Source organism: Genypterus blacodes, unplaced genomic scaffold, assembly GCF_046128005.1.
Source record: "Genypterus blacodes isolate CSIRO-AG114 ecotype Tasmania unplaced genomic scaffold, CSIRO-AGI_Gbla_v1 ptg000227l_1, whole genome shotgun sequence".
NCBI lineage: Eukaryota > Metazoa > Chordata > Actinopteri > Ophidiiformes > Ophidiidae > Genypterus > Genypterus blacodes.
In genome coordinates, this window is record NW_027467025.1 from 181,237 (window position 1) to 202,750 (window position 21,514).

The 21,514-nt window shown below is 49.5% G+C and overlaps 2 protein-coding genes and 1 long non-coding RNA gene across 7 annotated transcripts in view; all 3 read right to left on the minus strand.

Moving 5' to 3' along the window:
* Nucleotides 1-94: 94 nt before the first annotated feature.
* Nucleotides 95-7,931, minus strand: pex6 (peroxisomal biogenesis factor 6). 4 transcript variants are annotated; one of them, XM_076170699.1, is made up of 18 exons: nt 7,408-7,931; nt 6,522-7,133; nt 6,089-6,258; nt 5,917-6,000; nt 5,082-5,199; nt 4,856-4,992; nt 4,194-4,299; nt 3,646-3,866; nt 3,270-3,456; nt 3,035-3,108; nt 2,410-2,530; nt 2,126-2,331; nt 1,953-2,014; nt 1,399-1,507; nt 1,148-1,264; nt 982-1,059; nt 370-509; nt 95-282 (listed from the first exon to the last, which is right to left on the minus strand). In XM_076170699.1, the coding sequence occupies exons 1-18, from the start codon at nt 7,897-7,899 to the stop codon at nt 146-148; spliced, it is 3,171 nt and encodes a 1,056-aa protein (XP_076026814.1). In that variant the 5' UTR covers nt 7,900-7,931; the 3' UTR covers nt 95-145. The 4 variants fall into 4 exon arrangements, with proteins under 4 accessions (XP_076026814.1, XP_076026813.1, XP_076026812.1 ...); XM_076170698.1 differs by having other exon boundaries at nt 4,194-4,296; nt 7,393-7,931; XM_076170697.1 differs by having other exon boundaries at nt 2,410-2,527; nt 7,393-7,931.
* On the minus strand, nt 4,306-4,849 carry LOC143016381 (uncharacterized). Its single transcript, XR_012965517.1, has 5 exons — nt 4,707-4,849; nt 4,641-4,669; nt 4,553-4,600; nt 4,468-4,515; nt 4,306-4,430 (listed from the first exon to the last, which is right to left on the minus strand). It is a non-coding gene; the product is annotated as an uncharacterized LOC143016381 (long non-coding RNA).
* Nucleotides 7,932-9,017: 1,086 nt separating the features above from the next.
* Nucleotides 9,018-21,514, minus strand: part of ttbk1a (tau tubulin kinase 1a) — a 31,474-nt gene continuing 18,977 nt past the window's right edge. For both annotated transcript variants that reach the window (XM_076170694.1, XM_076170693.1), the window contains 2 exons: nt 11,207-12,696; nt 9,018-10,562 (listed from right to left, as the gene is read on the minus strand). In XM_076170694.1, coding sequence (XP_076026809.1) covers nt 10,145-10,562; nt 11,207-12,696 — 1,908 coding nt within the window. In that variant the 3' untranslated portion in view covers nt 9,018-10,144. The remainder of the gene's footprint in view (nt 10,563-11,206; nt 12,697-21,514) is intronic.

Here is a 21,514-nt window from a genome sequence, read left to right on the forward strand (position 1 = left end):
CTGTGGAAACGATGATGTGATACCGGGCTATACAAAATGGACTGGGCACAGAAGGAGAGCTGACTGGCAGTAAAGACGAGGAGCAAACACGGAGCAGATTCACTGCTGATTGCTGTTTATTGATGAAATAAAGTCTTCAGAGTCTTCAGGTCCTGCTGAGCTCCTGCTGGATGTGTTTGTACCGCAGAAGATCCTGATCAGAAACTGAAGACCTGAAGCTTCGTAACGCAGTGCAGAAATCCTGAGAGGACAGAGTGACTGCAGCGTCCTCAGGGTCCTCACCTGGGACAGACACAGGAGACAGAGTCATGAGAAGGGTTCCTGCTCTTTCAGACCTTTTGGGGGGCTTCAAGCTGCTTCCTGTCTCACCGTCACTGATGAGGGCGATCTTCCTCTTGATGGCCGCCGTCATGGCATCTGAACAAAGAGCGTAAAGGTCTGCGCCGCTCATGTGGGCGGGGCAACGCTCCACCACATCCTGCAGATTCACCCCAGGGTCCAGCTGGAACCTGAACTCACCACAGACACAAGTACACACACACACAAAGACACACACGTCAAAGTTTACAACGCCACATAATACAGAATTAAAGCAGCACTCTTCCAGTGCTACCCAGTGGACAGCCTGGGGACAGTCTGGGGACAGTCTGGGGACAGTCTGGGGACAGCCTGGGGACAGCCTGGGGACAGCCTGGGGACAGTCTGGGGACAGTCTGGGGACAGTCTGGGGACAGCCTGGGGACAGTCTGGGGACAGCCTGGGGACAGTCTGGGGACAGCCTGGGGACAGTCTGGGGACAGCCTGGGGACAGCCTGGGGACAGCTTGGGGACAGTCTGGGGACAGCCTGGGGACAGTCTGGGGACAGCCTGGGGACAGCCTGGGGACAGTCTGGGGACAGCCTGGGGACAGTCTGGGGATGGCTGCCTTCATTGTCCCTATTTGATTTGTCAGGTTCTCCTTCCTTGTTAGTGTGTTCGTACTTCCTGAGCACAGCTTCCAGGACCTGCAGTTGAGACTCGCGGTCCTCGTTGATCCCGACGTACACCAGCTTATCCAACCTGAAGGAGACAAGAAGAGTCCCATGAGACGTCCGCAGCCAATGAGACGCTGGGCTCAGGCTAACACCCACGCAGCTCCGCCTCTTACCTGCCGGGCCGGAGCAGCGATTGATCCAGCAGGTCCGGCCGGTTCGTAGCACCGATCACAAAAACGCCAACAGACGATTGGAGAGTGTCGAGCTCGGCCAACAGCTGAGAGACCACCCTGGGGGGGGGACAGACAGACAGACAGAGAGTGAGAGAGACAGACAGACAGACAGAGGTAGAGAGAGAGAGAGAGAGACAGACAGAGAGACAGAGTTCATGAGGTCACAGCCATCACAGTATAAGTGGTCTCACCGGTCCATCACCCCTCCAGAGTCTCCACTGCGCCCCCTGCTGGGCGCTAAGGAGTCCAGTTCATCAAAGAAGACGACGCACGGCGCCGCAGCCTTCGCTCTGCAGAACACTGAAGACAGGAAGCAGGGAAGAGAAGAAGAACACGGGCTGCTCCTTTAAACACAAACACTGAACACGCTAAGAGTCCAAATAAGAATCAGTGTGACGCCATGGCGACATGTTTGGAGTCAAAAGAGTCACTACAGTGTATGTGTGTGTGTGTGTGTGTGTGTGTCCACAAAGACGCAGGTCTGATGATGAAAACACAACCAGAGGGATCCAGTAACACACACACACACACACACACACACACACAGAGACACACAGAGAGAGAGAGAGAGAGAGGGAGAGAGACATACACACACACACAAACATACACAGATACACACACACACACACACAGAGATACACAGAGATACGCACAGGCACGCACACACAAACAAAGAGACACACACAAACACACACAGAGACACACAAACAGTCATGAATTTGCAAAAAGTCATGGTGGTCCAAACCTTCTCTGATGTTCTCCTCACTCTGACCCACATACATGTTGATGAGCTCTGGACCTTTGACACTGTAACACACACACACACACACACACACACACAGACCTCCAGTCCTTAGAGAACATCATCATGACTGAGTCTCACTCCTTCAGCCTAAGCCCTAAGTACCCCGGTCCCACCTGAGGAAGGTCATGCAGCACTCTGTAGCCACGGCTTTGGCCAGCAGGGTTTTCCCGGTGCCGGGCGGACCGTACAGCAGGACTCCGGTCCGGTTCAGGCCCAGGGAGAGAAGCTCAGGGCGCTGCAGAGGAAGCTGGACCGTGTCCAGGATGTCCTTCTTCACCTGCCGGAGACCTCCCACGTCCTCCCAGCGCACGTCTGGGATCTGCGTACAGGCGGTTTGGACAGACTTCACGTATGTTCAGGCTAACGTGTTCTGTATTACTGAGCCCCGCGTGTTTACCTTTGGAGCGCCGATGGCCTGAGACTGGGCTTCCTGCAGGGTTTGCAAGGCGGAGGTGAAGTCCTGGTTCAGGACGGTGGCCCCGCTGGAACACAGATCCTCCTCTGACAGACCGCCACTGCTGACAGAAACACACAGGAACGCTCAGGCTGTTCCCACTGTGACCAGCAGAGGTGCAGGAGAGCAGCGCTTCTCCAGGTCAATGACATGACGACACGTGGGGCCAAACACACTGAGACCTGTAGACCTGTAGACCTGCAGACCTGCAGACCTGTAGACCTGCAGACCTGTAGACCTGCAGACCTGCAGACCTGTAGACCTGCAGACCTGTAGACCTGCAGACTTGTAGACCTGTAGACCTGCAGACTGACTCACTGTCTCTGGAGGGTTTAGGGTCGAGTGTTTAATGTCCTTCATAAATCTGTAGTGTCTCCATGGTTACAAGGGACATGAGGCCTCTGGTTGATGACGGATGTTTACAGAAGCACAGCCTGTTTTGTGTTGAAGTTACAGCAACACAACACTGAAGGAAGTGACGAGGAAGAGTAAGAGGCCTTTTTACATCAAACCTCTGATGGAATAAAGAAGATCCATCTAAACACAACATGAGGAAGATGAAGGTCACCTGCTGTGAAGGCGCCTTCTGCACGCTCTACCAGCTTCAACCAGCAGGGCGCTGAGATCCCCCAGCACAAAACCCTGAGGAGGAGGAGGAGCAGGAGGAAGAGGAGGAGCAGGAGAAAGAGGAACAAGAGGGGGAAGAGGAGCAGGAAGAAGAGGAGCAAGAGGAAGAGGATCAGTATGGTTGATGAAGATGAAACCTGGTATTCAGGTCTGTAATGTTTGACACGTAGACATACTGCAGTGACTTTGGCGAGTCGGTCCAGGTCCACGTCCCGACCGAGCCGGAGGTCTCGGCTGAGGCTAACCAGGACGGCGCGGCGCTGCTCCTCACTGGGACTCTCTAAGGCCACCTGGTGGACAAACGCAGCCATGACGGCTGCAGTCAACTGGCGAGGTCTGCAGACGGAGGCCACCACCGCCACGCTGGAGACAAAGGTGAACACGTGAAGGGTCTGAAGAAGATCTGCAGCCCAGCAGGTCATCAAAACTCCAAATACCCATCAGCCTCAGCGTGTTCATGCGCTCACACACGTACAGGAAGCTAGCTGCTACCATTCACATGTTTGGTGAATCTTGGCTCATCCAATCATGAGGTTAGCGCCTCACTGTCACCTGTTGGGGACGCTGGCGAGCAGGCGGCAGAGCGCAGCCTGCAGGCGGCCGTCGGCCTCCGGGCCGCCGTCGCCCTCCAGGCCTCCCGCAGGTCGCATCAGGACCTGCAGGTTCCTCAGCAGCAGGACGCAGTGCTGCAGGGCGGCGGCTCTCTGAAAGACCGAAGTTAGCTTCGCCTCCGAGGCTGCAGGCGTGTCGGCGCACACGGTCACACAGTCCACCTGCGCGCGCACACGCACACACACACACACACACACGCACACGCACACAGGACAGTCTGGATGATTATGGGTTTTAGAGATATGAATGAAGACAGTGGAGGCAGGGAGGCAGTGGCTCAGTGGGTAGTGCTTCCGCTTGGGAACCGGAGGGTTGCCGGTTCGAGCCCCTGCCGAGGTGCCCCTGAGCAAGGCACCGAACCCTCAATTGCTCCCCCCCTCTGCGTAGGGTGGTAATGTAATGTAAGTCGCTTTGGATAAAAGCGTCTGCCAAATGCTCGTAATGTAATGTAATGTAAAGACGTAAGGCTCAGTGCTGCGGCGTCGTACCTTTAACAGATGAAGGTGGAGTCTTCGGCTCGCCGCGCTGACCGCCGTCACTTTACCGCCTCCCCCTGGACCATGAAGGAGCACAGTGCAACCACAGAGCGAGCTGCTTCACACACAGGAAACCAGCAACCAGTCCACACATTACACATGCAGGTTACTACACTCACCACCCTCCTGTCACTCACTCACCACCCTGCTGTCACTCACTCACCACCCTGCTGTCACTCACTCACCACCCTGTCACTCACTCACCACCCTCCTGTCACTCACTCACCACCCTGCTGTCACTCACTCACCACCCTGCTGTCACTCACTCACCACCCTGTCACTCACTCACCACCCTCCTGTCACTCACTCACCACCCTGCTGTCACTCACTCACCAGCCTGCTGTCACTCACTCACCACCCTCCTGTCACTCACTCACCACCCTCCTGTCACTCACTCACCACCCTGCTGTCACTCACTCACCACCCTGCTACTCACTCACCACCCTCCTGTCACTCACTCACCACCCTCCTGTCACTCACTCACCACCCTCCTGTCACTCACTCACTCACCACCCTCCTGTCACTCACTCACCACCCTCCTGTCACTCACTCACCACCCTGCTGTCACTCACTCACCACCCTGCTGGAGGTCAGGTGGTGTGTTGCTAGGTTACCTGTGCTGGAGGTGGGGGAGGATGATGCTGCTGATCTGGTTGATGGTGCTGCTGAGTCCTGGAGGCCCCAGGCTGCTCCACACAGACCCGGTCCCCTCAGCACACACACAGGGGACCCGGCTGCTGGTGGACGCTCCCTAAGGACACACCCAGACAAACTTACTCTCTCTCTCTCTCTCTCTTTGTGCACGTGTGTGTGTGTGTGTGTGTGTGTGAGAAAGCTCACCATGTAGAGCGATGTGTGCAGTCTGTCAGCCAGCCAAGCTCCTTCTTCTTCTTCCTCTTCTTCTTCTCTCTCTGCAGAGCCACAAACCCTCTGCACTCTGAAGTAAACCACGGGGCACCTGGCAGAGTCACACAGGCCCAACAGGTCAGAGGTCAGAGGTCAGCAGGTTCATGCTCACGTCTGTATTCTCCTCATATTTCTGGTTTCTTATTTCAAAGTTAAAGCGGTTTCATCTGAACATCTGGACTTTATTCTTGAAACTTCTCTGCTGCCTTCGTCTCGTACCTTGGAACTCGGGCCATCAGCTGGGACAGAAGTAGGGGTGGGGTGACGCGTCAACGTAAATCCACTACTCCATTACAGAAATCTGTCGGTTTGTCAGACCGACTGACCGCGGTGCAGACTGACCCCTCCCCCCTCCCCCATCAGACCTGCGTCTCATGTGTGTCTGTTGTTGAGTGCAGATTGAGCTCCATCACTTTTACTTGAATTGATTTAACAATATCTTATGTATGATTGTCAAACATAGATGATCGTCTAAAGGTGGCTCGTTGTGGAATAATGCATCGCAAACTCTTTGTTCCATTTGTTTGTTTTCAGGAGAAGATGATTGAAGAAAATGTTGAAATATGAATGAGATAAGTTTGATACTTTACAGCGTCTCTACAAATGTTATCGAAGGCAAATTCACGAGTCCAGAAGTAGAGCTGGAGTAGACCATCACTCAACTCGGGGCCGGAAAATCTCGCCCTACTTTTCCTGTCGCAAAGTCGGAGCCGAGGGCCGGGCGAGTTCCGAGGACAAGAGAGGAACGCGGCATCTGTCTACAGCACACCTGTGGATTCCCTCAGAGTTCCTTTCCAGCAGGTCGGGATGGTTTCCCACTGGAACGGTCAGGACGTCTCCCGGCGAGACCAGTCTGCACGGAGACAAAAGGAGGGACAGCCGGTAAAACACATGAAGAAGAGCCCCGACGTCAGACTCTCTGCCGGCCTCCGTCAGCTGACCTGGCTGTGCTGAAGTGCTGAGACAGCAGGGCGTCGTAGCACCGGTGGGCGCCGTACAGCGGCGAGACGACGGGCTGGATGTGAAGCTTGGCGGCGAACGGAGGAGACGCCGAGCGGCAGAGAGAGTCAGAGCGTCGACTGTTGGACTGTGGAGGAAACTGCGTCCACCTCTGACACAAACAAAGGTCACGTGTAAATATGTCACAAAGTAAAACCACCTGACAGGTGAACAAGGAGAACTGGTGAAACACAGAGCCTAAAGCACTGAGAGGAGAGGAGGAGGAGGAGACAGCGACCACTAGAGGGCAGCATGGGACTACAACAACAAAGGAAACGTGAGTCTGTGCTGGATCAGGCTCAGGCTCAGGTTCAGGCTCAGGCTCAGGCTCAGGTTCAGGCTCAGGCTCAGGCTCAGGCTCAGGACCTCACTCACCTTAATCCTCAGCGTGCTGCTGCCGACAGGAAACAATTCTCCACCGCTCAAGTTGAACCACAGAGTCGATGATATGAAACCGACCTCCTCACTGAGATCTGGGCTCACATCCACAACCACCACAGAGAGAGGACGCACTCTGACGCCCCCGGGTGAGGCTCCCATCCCCTGGCTCTGTGGCGGCGGTCTGGAGGGTCCGGTCGGCCTGGACGCCGTGACCCACTCGTGATTGAAGAGCCCCAGTTTGAGCAGCAGGTGTTTGCCTACAAAGACGCAGCTGTCCAGATCCACGGGGACGTCTTGGGGACCTTTCAGCCCAATCCAGCGCCGCATGTCAACCACACGGATGTCCACCCTACACTCCAGGGCCCGCAGGACTCCACAAAACCCAGAACCCAGCAACTTCTTGTTGTCCAGAAGTGAGCTTCTTCCACCAAGTCCGTCAGCGAAATGAGCGAAATCCGAGGCGAACAGCGTGGCGAGGGGCCTGCTGGGCGCCGGAGGGCCCGGTGGCTCCCACAGGTCCCAGCAGTCTGTCAGAACCAGCGAGGTGTCTGCTGTGATCCGTCCCTGAGTGGACGGGCTGCACTCCAGCACCAGCAGGTCCAACAGCTGACGGAACCACAGACGAAATCAAATGAATGAATTGATTTGACAAAACACATATTCATATTGACGATCTCGGTCTTTAAATTCATCCTGAACATGTGCAGCTGATATAAACAGGGCTGACTGATAAGTTCTGAGCCCATTCATTGTATTTCTGGCCGGACGGCTCACTGGACAACTCGTCGCTTAACTATGGGACAGGCTCAAAACTTATCAATCGAGCCACGGCTCACTGATGGATGGACCGAATATAACGCGGTACCGTCAATCCCCCCACCTGCCCCGGGTCTTCCTCCTCCCGCAGCAGCAGCGGGTCTCCCTCCCGGGCCAGGAGCAGCTGTCCCGGCCCGCACAGCGCCAGCAGCGCCTCTGAAAAGCGCTTCGCTCCAGCCCGGCGGAGGCTCTGCCTGCTGCGGGCACCCAGCACCACTCTGCCCAGGCTCACGGGCCGCACGGGCCGCGCGGTGCCGCCGCTGTGCCGCTGGAGGCCGTGGTGACGGAGGAAGAAGCGGCTGGCGAACAGCTTGACCCGGACCTCGGTGTCGGCTCTGGGGGAGCCCGCGGTCTCTGCCTCCGTGGTGGGATGGACGCGCAGTAAAATCCCCGGCTTGGCGGAGGCCCAGTGCCGCTGCGGGCTGAAGAGGAGCGTGGGCGAGTCCGCGTCACCGTGGAAAACTGAGTCAAGCTCTGACTTCAGAACCAGAACGTCCAGTGGGTTCAGGTGAACCGGGAACGTGTCCAGGCAACACAGAAGCACCTGCACAGCCATGACGGGATCGCAGCCGCTTCTTCTTCTTCTTCTTCTTCCTTGCATTTGCTGGATGTCCGATAACTCTGGCGTGTGTCGCCACCTACTGTACAGGAGGGAGCGGTGCACCCTCCACCCAATGAATACAGAATCAACCTACCTATGAGCTGTTTACTTTTCTTCTATATAGTACTGTAAAATAACTTTGATTATAATAACTCATTTATTTCTAACAAAATTACTTGTAAGTGAAAACCTACTGGGCAAAAAAAAACATTCTAATTCTGATATGATCATAATTCAGCCAATGAGTTGAAATGATCCTTTAGGATGAACAAACCACAGACTGGTGTCGATAGAAGCTGAGATAGAAATAATGTGCATTTTTTTCATGTAATAATGCAAATATTAGACAGTGTTTGATAATCTTTCATTGATTATAAGGGTCTAAGCTCCTCTTTGCAGCTGCTTGATCTTTAAACGTTCTTTCTCTGGCGTGTAAATGTTGTAGCTCTGTTTCAGATTTGGATGAATATGGTTTGGAACATAGTTCAGGCTACATAACCTTACCTATATGGATGATGACATGCATATGTTTGACCTTTATCAATGCTGACTCTTTGTTGTTTGGCAGCATGAGTCATGTGGTCGTATGGAGAATACCAGTAGAGTTCTGCTTTTCAGTCCATCTTTAAGTATTTGTTGTTCGCCCTTTCACAGTACAAATCATCGTATGTACCTCGATTTTTTTTTAAATAAAAGACCTTACGGAGGTCCGTATGCAAGTACAGGATGTTCTAAAGTCCGTAACTTGGAGACTGTAATCAACAGGGACAACATCAACCACATCTACAGGAAGGCAGTGCCAAGTCAGCCAGAACCTGTTTGCATTCTTCACCACTGACCTGCAGCCCAGACGGACTTCCTGTCCCACTGAGCTCTGATCATTAGAGCCCAGAATTGGTCTTAAAAGTCTGCTCTATGTTTCAGCTCATAGTGATCGTCGGGACCGTCCCTGGGGCCATCTGGGCTCCAGTAGTTCTGGATGTCTCGTCCTTAATTATTCATTCATTCATCAATTCATCATGTTGCGCTGCGAGGTCACAGCAGAAAGAACAAAGACAGACGCTGAATCATGTGATCAAACCTTTACTTCATAGCTCAGTGCTCACGTACAAGCTGGGCTCCAAACAGCAGCAAACCATCGCACATCAGAGGAGTCCAGCAGGTACAACTTCCTCTCAGCGTTTTCAGTGTTTTTCTCATGCTTAAATAAACGGGCAAGGAGCCAAAACAACGCAACGCAATGTTCAAGAGGTGAAATTTACACTTTGCTTTGCCAGATAAAAAATAAAGATGTCTTTATGAGAAATGATCATATTTTGTACAATTCAGAGTGTCAACAAAACAAAAACCCAGAGAGCAGAAAGACGGACACAGAGGCCGAGACAGGCAACGCTTACGTCCTCGTCCTCTGTCACGTCCCGGTGACAGAATCATATTCTGGAGATCTCAAGAAGAAGAAGAAGAAACGTGACGTGCTAATCGATATATTACTAATGGATTCCAGTGATGATCAGGCTGCAGCTGCAACATTTGCCTGTCTGTGGGAAAAGCTAGCACAGGATCTCATCATTAACATGGGAATACAAAGAAAAAAAGAGCGATCACACATGTCGTCTGGCTTCTGCTCGCTGCCACACCCCGAGAGGGATCACGCCCCCGCTTAGCCCGGAGAAGGATCGCGTCCCTGTTTAGCCCAGAACACACAAAGCACAGGAGATATTAGGGATCTCTTAAGACTAAGCTAACAAGGTGGGGACATTCGTTAAAAAGCTTCAAATGATCTTTCTTTATCTATGCATCCCAATTGGGGGTATCAAATTATTAAAGGTATAGATTTTCTTATTTCATTTTCCTTCATACAGATTCAAAATAGTCATGATATACTTCATGCAATGTGAACCAAGCAGGTTACTGTAAATGGAGTAATCGTGTAGCTTTGGACGGACTGTGAGTACAATGTACGCGACCGGGGAACAGCGGACAGATCCATAATCCATAGCACCGCGGTGGCCACGCCCCTCACGACTGTCACTGAAGATTACTGGAAGCCCGTGAAGTGAGTTCTGCAAGCTGTCTGGGGACGAACGCGAGGTCAGTTTACATTTGAATGATTTCAACCATCGTAACATCTCAGTTTAAGGTGAGCTTGAGGTGTCGCGTGTCCGCTAAGACTATACGTATCCACACATGTCTCTTTGTATTATCTAGCAGGCCCCGCCTTCTCCCTGGTGTTCGGCTTGCCCTTAGTCGGGTCGTGTGGTTTCGGCCTGGTCCGGGCGGCGGCGGCGGCGGTACTGCAGGACAACTGGGTGGTGGCTTCTTGCGAGGCGCTGCGGCGCATGGAAGTTGTAGTCCTGGGCGGCAGCATGGGGACGGTGGGGGCTCGGATCGACAGGGGCTGCCTGGATGGACAAACCCTCTGTGGGGAGGGGCTGTCAGTCCTGCAGTGGGAGGAGCTAAGGCTGCGTCGGGTTCCAAATAGCACTCGCAAGGGCATGCGAGGGCTACCGGACTGGTTGGGGACATTGGAGGAGCGGGGACACGAGGAGGACGACCTGGGTGGGGGAGGTTTGGATTTTCGTTGGGTGTTGGTGGAGCTAAGTCCAACTTTCTGGATCCTGAGGACACAAGAGTGAACAGATTTGTTAAATATTTGCTAAATCTACTTCAAAATGAAAACTTTCAAATTTTGTTTCATTTTCTCTGTAGTTTCTATTCAGTTTTAGGAGTTTTTGAACATTGTTATTCTTAGCTTTTGGTCTCTGGCTCCACATTGACCCTCTGTGTCATTGGCGTCCATTGATTGATTGATTGCTCATTTTAATTTTATTTCCTTTAGTTTTGGAATGTGTTACTTGAATGTTTCATTTCTGTGACTCCTTTCAGGCTCTTAATTTTTAAAGGACCCATTTGACAAACTAAAGCATTTTCTTGCTCCTCTGCAAGTTTGTGTGTAACACTGTGTCGTGTGCAAAGGTCCGTCTGAAGGTCACACTTACAGCCATTAAAGAAGCCTACAACGTTTTCAAAATGTCTTCAGTCTGGCTTAGGGTCAATAACGCCCACGGATGCAAAGGGAACACGCTGCAAAACCAAACAACTATTTATAGGCTAAAGGGAACTGTACGCAAAGTATGAGTCCTTTAGACTGGAACCATGATGCAAGAGCTGAATGGTTTCAACGACCAATAACAAACGCTGTTTTATAATTGTTACTTCAAGCTCAATGTGAGGTTTGCGAGTTTGTGAGTCAGAAACGTACCCGTTACTGAAGGGTGATGCCGCTTTGGTGGTGCCAGTCTCTGGCAATGACAGAGGGGAAGGAAGTGCAGCAGCAAGCACCCCTGTAGGCCTCTTCATGGGGGTGACGGGTCTGGGTATCCTGCTCCTGTTCTCCTTGGCACCCTGCTCCTCCTCCGTTGGTTTCAGACGGGAGCTCTTTCTGGCCAAAGACTCATCTGAAGTATGCGTATCCTCCTCTGAGCCGGTGGTGGACAGAGTTTCCGAAGCCCTGCGACGTTCCTCGTCTCCAGAGGACAACGATGACGAAGTCCCAGACAGCATCCTCCTCCTCATCCAGCGACCCTGCTGCTTCTGGACCAGCAGACGTGCCAAATCCAGCTGCCTGACCCGCTGCTGAAGCCGAGCCCGAGCCGAAAGGGAGGTGGACTGTTCCGAGCCAGAGTCCTCCTCAGACATGAGCACGGGAATTCGGCTTCGGATCCTGGGCTTAACGACCACCTGTGGTTCTGCATTAGTTAGCTGCGGCTTAGCAACTTCTTCAGTGGATGATGGATCCTTCCTGGGTTCTCGTAAGGGATCTTGATGTTCATGAACAGGAGACATGGCTTCAACTGGTTTCAAAGACTGGGCAGTGACAGTTGAGGGACCGTTCTCAGTTGTTGGGTATTTGTCATCCGGGGGAAGCTGGACTTGCATGGACTCCTCTGGAGGTTCTCTGCGGAATCTTTGCAGGATGTCAAGTTGTTCGGGTGCTTCTCCCTCCTCATGTGTGTCCTTCTCAAGAGTGGACTCCTTCATTACCACCAAGAGTTCCCGGTCACTTTCCCTGGCAGAGTGACCATTGGAAGACATTACATTGAGGTGTGACGTCTCGGCAATATGGATGAAAGTGCGCTCTACTTTGGTGAAGGGCGGTGATGCTGGAGCAATGGGAGTGGAGGGCCTGCGGTCTAACCTAAGAGCAGGGGACAACCCGCCGGTCTCAGGCGGTTCTGGCTGGATTACGTCCCCGATTAAGGGACGTTCATTACACAGTGTCAGGGCACCTGGTGTAGCCAAGTCGCCCTCGAGAACATGGTCGCCACCAGAGGGCGACTTTCGGGTGTCTCCGGGGGAGAAGAGGACAAGGGTCTTGGAGGCATCCTCGAGATCGGGGTCAGCTTCCCCGCCGGAGGCTGGCTCCCTCTGGCCCCTCTGGTCCTCGGCCATGAGCGTGGATGGCGCAGCGTCCTGGCTGCGCTCCGTGCTCTTCTGACTGGCTTCGCTGTTGGATTCGCTCTTCGTCACATCGTCGTCCCTCGGCCCCTGCGGGTCTGGGATGTCCTCGTCAGCTGTGGCGAAGCTTCGGCGCTGAGGCAGAGTGCCGGTCAGCATGACGGTGAGGAAGTCTGCTCTCTTGGCCTGGAGCTGGGGGAGGATGTGGAAGTGCTCTTTCTCTTCGGTCTGACCTTTGGTCCGATAGTCCGGCGATGGCGGCGACGCTGCATTCTGCTCCATCTGTGACAACACCTAAAAAAAACACATTATTATTTTTTAATTATTATTATTTCCAGGAAAACTTCAATGGTGACAGCAAACTAACTCAAATGAAGGTATAGTTAATGATCTGGACACATACATCGGCTTGGCACAGAAAGAATAAGAAATGCACAGAAATGCATTTAAACTGCTGCTTTAATCAAATCACTACTGTCCTATGCTGTCTCCACGCCTGCACTGTGGGAGGTCAGGAATTCTTCCAGCTGATGTAGGGGCCTATGGTCACAATCAAACCCTGAAGACCATGTGGTCGGCCATGCGGTTCTTTCTTCACAAAACTACAATCCAGAGATGTAGTGGACCAACCCCCTCTTCACACCTTGATGTGAAGATGTCATTGCCGCGACATTGCTCAAAAGGTTAACCCTTGCTTGTGAGATCATTTACAGTATGAAAGAGAGGGGCGGCAGTAGCTCAGTCTGCTGGGTCGACAGCTGGGAACCGGAGGGTCGCCAATTCGAGTCCCCTGTGTGGACCAAGCAAGCAGACTGGTAGCTGGTGAGTTGCCAGTTTGCCTCCAGAGCACTGCCGAGGTGCACATGAGCAAGGCACCGAACCCCCACCTGCTCCATGGGCGCCGAAAAATGGCTGCCCTGCACCCCCTCTGTAATGCATGTGTTTGTGTGTGTGATATGTAAGAGGGGGTGCAAGATAAATTTCAATTGCATGTAATTTGTGCGTGAATTGCATGCAACATGATGAATAAACTTAATCTTAATCTTAAATGAAAAAAAATGAGTTCACTCCCTCCAGCACAACCCAAGCAGTAAGGAAGAGGAAGAAACCCAGGAATTTGCCCTGAATTTTCCAATTCAGTGAACCCACAAGCTAGCTCTCTCCCGTGCTGCTCTGAAGACGTTAGGAGGTCCTCCCTGTCTCTCCCTAAACAAAAGACCACAACTTTGTCTCAGTGAACACCTTTTTCTTTTTCTCTGAATCTGTTGCCGGCAAGATTTCTTTTTGATTGCTCGACCCGAATCCTGATTGCAAACGAGGAGGCAAGCGGTTTCGTCCTGTTTCTTGAATTCTCTGTCGACAAACTTCCAAATCGCCCCACATGGACCGGAAGACTTGAAGCCCTGCGATCAGCGCAAGAATCTGCCCAAATCCACCTGGACTCCCCACATATACACAGGGAAGATAGGAGTGAATTTGCCATCTTAGTACTGAACTTTGAACTTTGAAACTCCGCCCATACACATGTGCTTATCGGCCCTTTTGTATACCCTTGTTATTAAACTAGACCCTCATTTTAGTTTAATCCAGGTCCCACTAGTGGGTGTGTCTATAATTTGGCCATCATCATCAGTTAATAAATCCTTTCATAATAAATCCTTTCATATCATAACAAGAAGTGTCTGAAATTGAACATTGCATGATCCAGCCTGTCTACGGCAAGTCTCACCCTTCCAGATTGATTTCGAGTGCAAAATTAATCTTTAAATTATTCCCATTTAATTAATTAATTAATTTGATAATTTTAATTAAGACTTATGGTGAATCTTTGAGGCTTAGGTTAACTACCCGCTATCCCTTTTCCCCTTTTAAATAAGGGGTGGTGTGGGAAATTGGGAAATACCAATTTTCCGACATGAAAAATTGGCAATCAATCAATCAGCTGATAAAGGCGCATTTCCAAGAGATTGGCTTCCTGATACTACACACGTTCTCCGGTTGACTGGGAGTCCTCCACCTCCACTGTTGGGATGTATCTTATTCTATACTAAAATACTAATTCTACAAAAGTCTTTGCATAACAGAACAAAAGCAGCATTATGATCTTCTGCACCTCCATGTTAAGGCCCAGACCATCTCCACCTTGACCCTTGACCCTTTGGTGTAAACCACTATCTAAACCAACGAATCGGGCCAAAACCCTGTTTACACTTGCTTGCTGACTTTCCGGCTTGAAGTGTTTTCGTGCTAAAAAGGTTTTAAGAAAAAGGGACGACTGGAGGGAGTTTGCCCCCAAAACCATTTTAATGTAATTTTGGTTTAACACAAGCTTTTCAAGATTGTCTAGATTACATATGTTGATAGAAAAGGCACAAAAAATGCATTGCAGAGTTTCTCCTTTGACAGCACGCAGACTGGTATCAGCTGATTCAAGTGTTTCCCTTCATAAAGATTGAACATACAGCCTGTACATACATACATACTAAACCCCGCTAAGTATCATGCTAGTAGAGATTAACTGCAAACCTAATGACTCTCTACACGTCTGTATATATGTACACAGCTTTCATGGATTTACAAAAGGTTTAAAATACATGCGTCAACTGTAAATTATACAAGCAGTACTGTACAGTCATAAAGTGATAGAAAACAAAAACGCTTACATGTATTTTACACGCGAGACGCTCACGGATCACGCTGGACGGACACAACAAGCTCTTTATCTTGTTTACTTCCACAAACCTTTATTGCTTTATAATAAGCTACATTCTTCTATGTTTTGCGCAAAGTCAGACGAGACGATGGATTTGAGTTTTATCTCTGCGGTCCACAACGGGTGTAGCTTAACCAGCTTAGGCTAGCTTAGCACAAAGACGAGGAGCAGCCTAGCGTGGGTCATGCTAGTGAACTGGATGCGTCTGTAGTTTCACAGCGTCTTTGCGATCTGAGACAACTTTCTCTCACGTGACAAAACGTGGCAGAAAATGTTTGTGACTTACATTCCATCTGCTGATATGCCGCAAATTTAGCTTAGCTTAGCACAATGACTCGGCTGGAGCTTTGTGCTAAGCTGGGCTAAACACCTCCTGGTCCTACGCTGCCTTCATGTATGTATGTATGTTCGATGTGGGTTTACATCACGGACTCCCATCTAGGACAGGCTTGTGATGCGCCTCATGAGAGACTTGGCTTACCGAGCCCATGTATTTGGCAGTTGGGACGCTTAGCGACCACATGCCCTTGCTGACTTTAATGACTACAATTGAGGCATTCAAGTTCCGTTAGGGAAGAATGATCAATTTTTTCTGGTAAGCAAATGATTGACGAATGTAAACGGCACTGAACAACGAGAAACGTACACAAGATCCTTACAGATCAGACGCAGTCACAGCTTATATGATACTTAACATTTATCGTATTCATGTCTTGTGATAACATACAAACATGCCACTCAAACACATCACAGTGTGAGGAGCTCAAAGTTATGGACCGCGGTGACAGTGACGTCCATAGCAGAGGCCACCTCAATATGTTTAGCTTAAGAATCTGTACGTTTTCAATTCAGCCCTATTTCCGACTTTAGGCCCTTCACGTGTTCGCAACTCACGGATGCGATATTTCACACGCGACCACAGAGATGAAACCTGCGTCCATGATCTCATCTGACTCTGCAGAAGGAGAACAAGAGGATTTCCATAAAGAATGTAGGTGAAGTGACTATGACAGATGGACTAACATGTAGATGAACACGCTTAAGACTCAATGCATATTTTTCTCTCTCTTATTTACACAATATCACCCTGTTGTTCCATAAGAATCAGCACTAACATATCAAACACGTCCATTAAATCACGTTATACATTTGACTTACATACGTCCTTTGTGACTCATGAGGTATAAACGTTACTTTGAGGCGGACGTCTGACACAAATGAAGTTTCTGTACACGGAACGCTCGTGCCAAACTTTTCCTGCCAACCACTCGCTTAGTTTGAACGTCAGATTCGGAAGGAAATATTCAAAATGTTTCAGAATCTAACTGAAGAAGGACGTCAAATCTAATTTGGTGAAAATCTGTAAAGTTCAGTAGACTTTAGCGAGCAAAGTTTATAAGTTTGTTTTCTTGTATGAGTTTTCTGGATCCATCAGAAAATCAATGGTAGAATCGACTGAAGAGTTTCGTGATTTTATGCTTGACACTCGACTGTTGCAGGTAAACAAGTCACCAGACATGTTCACTGACAAAGAACCAGTTATTACAATCATTATTAGCAAGTAATGATTATAATAAAGAATCAATACAGGAAAGAGGTGATTGATAATATCAAAAAATCTGAAATATTCTCTTTTACTTGACTGGTGAAACATTTTTCTGTGGCGACGCAAGATGTTCATCAGATTGTTCCTGCAAAACAAAATTTGCGTTATTTCTTTTCTCGCGAAGGATTTGTTTTTTTACAGTGCAGCTCTTCGGCCACAACAGATGAAGCCAACAAAACAGGAACACACAAACACGGTACAATGAGAGCGTGTGATCAAACGTCAGTATCGTACGGTTTTACGTCGCTGATTCTAATCCAGATTTGTCCACGGTGCGATTTTGATCCGTGAGCATCTTCTCAAGTAGCAAGTGTGTTATTTACATCATTACGTCAGGTGTGTGTTCACTGTGTGTGTTTCCATGGTGATTACAGTACAGTGCTGTCATTTTGAGTTTTGTCATAGAAAGAGCAGATCTCATGCAAAGAGCGGCGACAGTCGGTAAACAGTCTTTAGGTTCAGCAAACCAGCATGTCAATCAGCTGCAAAGTCTTAAGTTGTCAAGAGGTAGAGCGGGTCGACACGCCCCGCCTCCTGGATTCAACTGAAGGTGGCGCTGCTGTCGTGCCTCAAATCATTCTGCAGGCGTGCAAATTAAAGTTCGGAGTTAGCAGCTAGTCCACTTTGTACATTCACTTACAGTGGTTTTAAAGTAATGCTAAATGCTAAACCAACAGGACCTCCACAACTAGCAGCATCCAAACAAAGAGAAGCTGTGATGAGTCGTGAGAGCGAGTGGTGCATATTTAGTTCATGTAGCCCTTAAACGCAACAAGGAAGCAACAGCTTGGCTTTCTCTGCATGTTAGCGCCCTCTGTGGAGCAGCTTCTGATCAGCAACACTTTCATCCTAAAAGATCTCTTGACATTCATAATGATTAAACACATAGCAGCGCGTTGGTGCAACGTTACGCAACAACGAACAACACTCATGGAACATTAAGGACCCAGAAAAATAGTTTGTGGTCACGGAGGAGGGCACAGCACCGAGACAGGACCCTGGACGCTTCTGATCCTGGTGCCGGTTTAAGATTTTTCTGAAGGATATCTGCCAGCTCTTCTTCCTTCTCAGGGAAACGTACCAGATCAGATCAGCTCCTCTAACTCTCACACTGAAACCACCAGAACCTTCTACCTTCATCCCAAACATCAGAGCGAAGACAAGAGAGCAGAGCGGCAGAAGTAACGCGGCATTAAAGCCAAATCATACCTCAACGCCGTCTCCAGTCCATCTAACCTGCACTCCCCTCCCTTGCCCATTGAGAGTGGCACGAAGGGGACAAACTGGCATTTAATGACGCCAGAGATCAGCAGACCATTGACCCACATCCTCAATGTTACCCACACACATTTCCATCTCCTCCCTCTCTCAAACACTTTGTCTGTGGTTTCAGGTGCGGATATCGACCTTATGTAACCACTTAACGTGACGTGGAGCCCTGCTGCTGTGACACGTGGAGCGTTGAGCCTGAAAGAGGCGTGAATGAATAAGCTTCCCTGACACACCAATGAGGACTACAATTGGAAATGTGATCGACATCTTGTTACCATGGCAATGAAAGCATTATCTCAGAGTCGTGAACCGTTTTTCCACCCAACCAGGCTGCACCAGTCCTCCTACGGATCTCACACTCAAACTCACTCTGCACCTGGAGAACCAAGGCTTCAGATTCAGAGGCGCTGACCCTCATCCCAGCTGCTAACCACTTCCCTCCCCACCCGTAGTGCTAAAAGAAGGCAGGTTTGTAACCAAAACAGCAGAACACAGAATAAGTACAACACACGAGAAGAAAACCAACCAACATCTTCAGGGTTCGGCGTACAATCACGTACACACATACAATGTTTCAGTGTTGCGTGACTGACCGATCACATGCTTCTTGTTGCATTACCAATGCGTTGCGAACCAGCCCGCGCATGTCTGAGGTCACAGCTGCTGAGGCCAACAGGACAAGATGATCTGCAAACAGGGAGAGACAATCTCTGGGGACGCAGGCTCCGCCCCCAATCCGCTAACACAGATATAGATGGAAGTACAGAAGCCCGTTAGCCTGGCACAACCACACACTCATGTCGTTTAAGGTCCATAACAAGGAACTCACTCAGAGCTCCGCCTCCTTTTGCAGCCCCCCAAATATTGGCTTTAGGAAGTGATAAGATGATGTCAGTCTGTGTTTAAGGGTTTAATGAGTGAAATATCTCTTTTTGTTAACTGTTAATTTTTTTTGTAATATTCTATTTTAGTTGTTTTTTGTTGAATATACAAATGGTAAAGATGTTTGCGTAAATTGCGTCTTAACTAGGCCACTGCTGTTGCTTGGGATGTTTGGGTCCATGATGACCTACAGGCCTGCTGAGTGAACGCTAAAGATCTCACAGCACCGTCAGTGAACAAGTTTAGGTGCAACTTTCCCAAAAATCATGAAATATTGTAAAATTACTTTGTCATCTTTTGTCAAATGTGTGTTGAGGGTTCAGTTTGTTTCCTTAAATGACTGTAATGAATGTAAGAAGGTCTCTCCGCGTAGTTCTGAGTGGTGTTTTGGACTCATGGGCCACCGTACGTCCGCCCTGTAACAGCTTCAATCAAACTCCAGAAACAGGAAGTTGGTCTGCCTGCACCCACTTTGTTCATAGATTAAAACGACAAACGCAGAGAAAACCAACAACGTCTTCATATGCGAAATTTAATGAGGCGTGTTCGCGGTCGTGTGTCGGTGGAGATGTGGCGTGTTTGCAATATTGCTCGGATGATGACGGCTGGGACGACCTGCATTCCCAGACGATGGCGCCGTCGTTTCAGCAGCAAAAGCCAAACAACGAAAAAGGAAGAAACGCCGTGAAGCTTTAACAGTCTGTCAGCTGTCCGCTTGCCATCCGCCGCCGTCACACAAACACCAAGGAAATCTGCACTTTCACATTTCTTTATTTCCAGCAGTTCGCCAGATTTGTGGCGTGTGCAACATCAGGTTTGCAGAGGCTTGAATTGTTTATTGCATGAAAAACATTTTCCATCTTCAGCACGTTCCTCCTCTTCTGCTTCTTCTTCTTCTGTTCTCCAATGTGAAGTGTTAGTGTAGCTGTGTGCATGTGTGTGTGTGTCTGTTATGGCTTGTTGCATTGTATGACTGTGCATCCATATTAGGTGGTTATTAATCAGTCCCAACAGGATGGTTGGTCGTTGGAATTGGACTCAGCTTCTGTCTCTGCGTGTGTTTGGTTCATCTCAGTTTATACGCCATGAATAAAACGATGCCTCGCGGCCCGGGAGGTTCAGACCTATACACTATAGATCAGGTGCCGGTGCCCCAACGGGACTTCGTATCGAGCTTGGGTCGGGTTTAAACTTTCACAGGGTTTGATGATAAAGGGGAGGTGCAGGTGAGGGAATCATTCCACTTTGAGAGGGAGGGAGCCGCTGGGGTTTCGGATTCAAAGAGTTTTAAATCATGAACTATATTCCCGATGTGCAATATGTAACAAATTCGATTAGCATTTTTTGTACTTTTGTTAGGCTCTTATTTTATTTTGGGAGTTTACCAAGTTGTTAAGTGTGGGAAGAAAAATGCTTTGTTGAACTAATCTTTGGCTTGTTGGGTCTTGACAGAGGTGTTAGCTGTGACGAAGGCTCGATTTTATGCAATGAACTGCAGTAGCGTTGAAGCAAGCAAGTTTAAAAGTATGAGGGAGACAGACCGGGTCTGCCTGGACCCCAAACGTCTCAGCTGAGCCCAGACAGTAATGCTTTGGCCAAGGGCAAAGGCATGATTGTTTGATACTTAGGGAGGGAAATCCACACGGAGAGGAGCGGGTCCGGATCTGAACCCAGGACCATCTACACTGCTAACCACTGTCTCGTGTTCCTCCTGAAGTCTGCTGCTCCAAGAACTTAACTTCATTTGTTTATATGACAAAAATATTTGACTCTTGATTTTCTTTTGTTTTTGATGTAGGGACTGATTAATGTGTATGTGTGTGAGTGTGTGTGTGTGTGGGGGTGGTCATATATGCAGAGCGACTCCAGGGGCCTAGCACCAGCTGAATTAGAAACACAAATGTTTTCTTTTTTCATGTTTGTCAGCACAAATCCTCAAATTTGGACGAGAACTTGGCCTGTTTTATTTTACATTTGCAGTTTTTATGATGATTAAACTCTTCAGTGTTTTAATTTGGGAGTTGATTTTTGAACTTGTGAGGCAATGAGGGTGGTTCCTATGAGCACATTAGCATGCTAACATGTTAACATGCTAATGTGCTAAATGGCTTTACAGGCTTAACGCTTGTATGTTAACACACTAACGCTGATGCTACCATGGTAACATGATTGATGCTACATGTTACATATCATGTAGCACATAGAAGTGTAGCTTCAGCATGTTAAGTGCAAGCACGTTAGCATGTTAAGTGCAAGCACATTAGCATACTAACATTAGTATTCGGCCACAGTTTGGCTGAGCGACGCCGGAGCGACAGAAAGAAATAAAGAAAAGGTGGAAGCCAGGGATTCTCTAAGATGACCTCCTGCCACACTCACAGATCACTGAAAAGGCCTGAGTCGTCTCCAGTTCAAACTGGGTTATGGAGGGGGGGGAGGGGCATATTCTGCCCAGGGCCCCAGAAAGGCTTGGACAGGCCCTGCATATAAGTGTGTATGTAGCCGTGTGTGTGTGTGTGTGTGTGTGTGTCTTCTCAGTCGTCTCAGCTGCTGTTCTTGTTCATGAGCTTCGCCAACATCTGCTGCAGCTGCGTCCGCGGCACGTTCAGGACCGAGTGTCTGCTCCGCGGGCTACCAGG

Excerpts from the sequence above, each read along its gene's own strand:
- pex6 (XM_076170696.1), bottom strand. The coding sequence starts at position 7,899 with ATGGCTGTGCAGGTGCTTCTGTGTTGCCTGGACACGTTCCCGGTTCAC. Across the intron at positions 1,265-1,398 it reads TCTGGAGGGGTGATGGACCG|GGTGGTCTCTCAGCTGTTGG; the intron begins GTGAGACCACTT and ends TCCCCCCCCCAG. Across the intron at positions 283-369 it reads GATCGCCCTCATCAGTGACG|GTGAGGACCCTGAGGACGCT; the intron begins GTGAGACAGGAA and ends TGTCTGTCCCAG.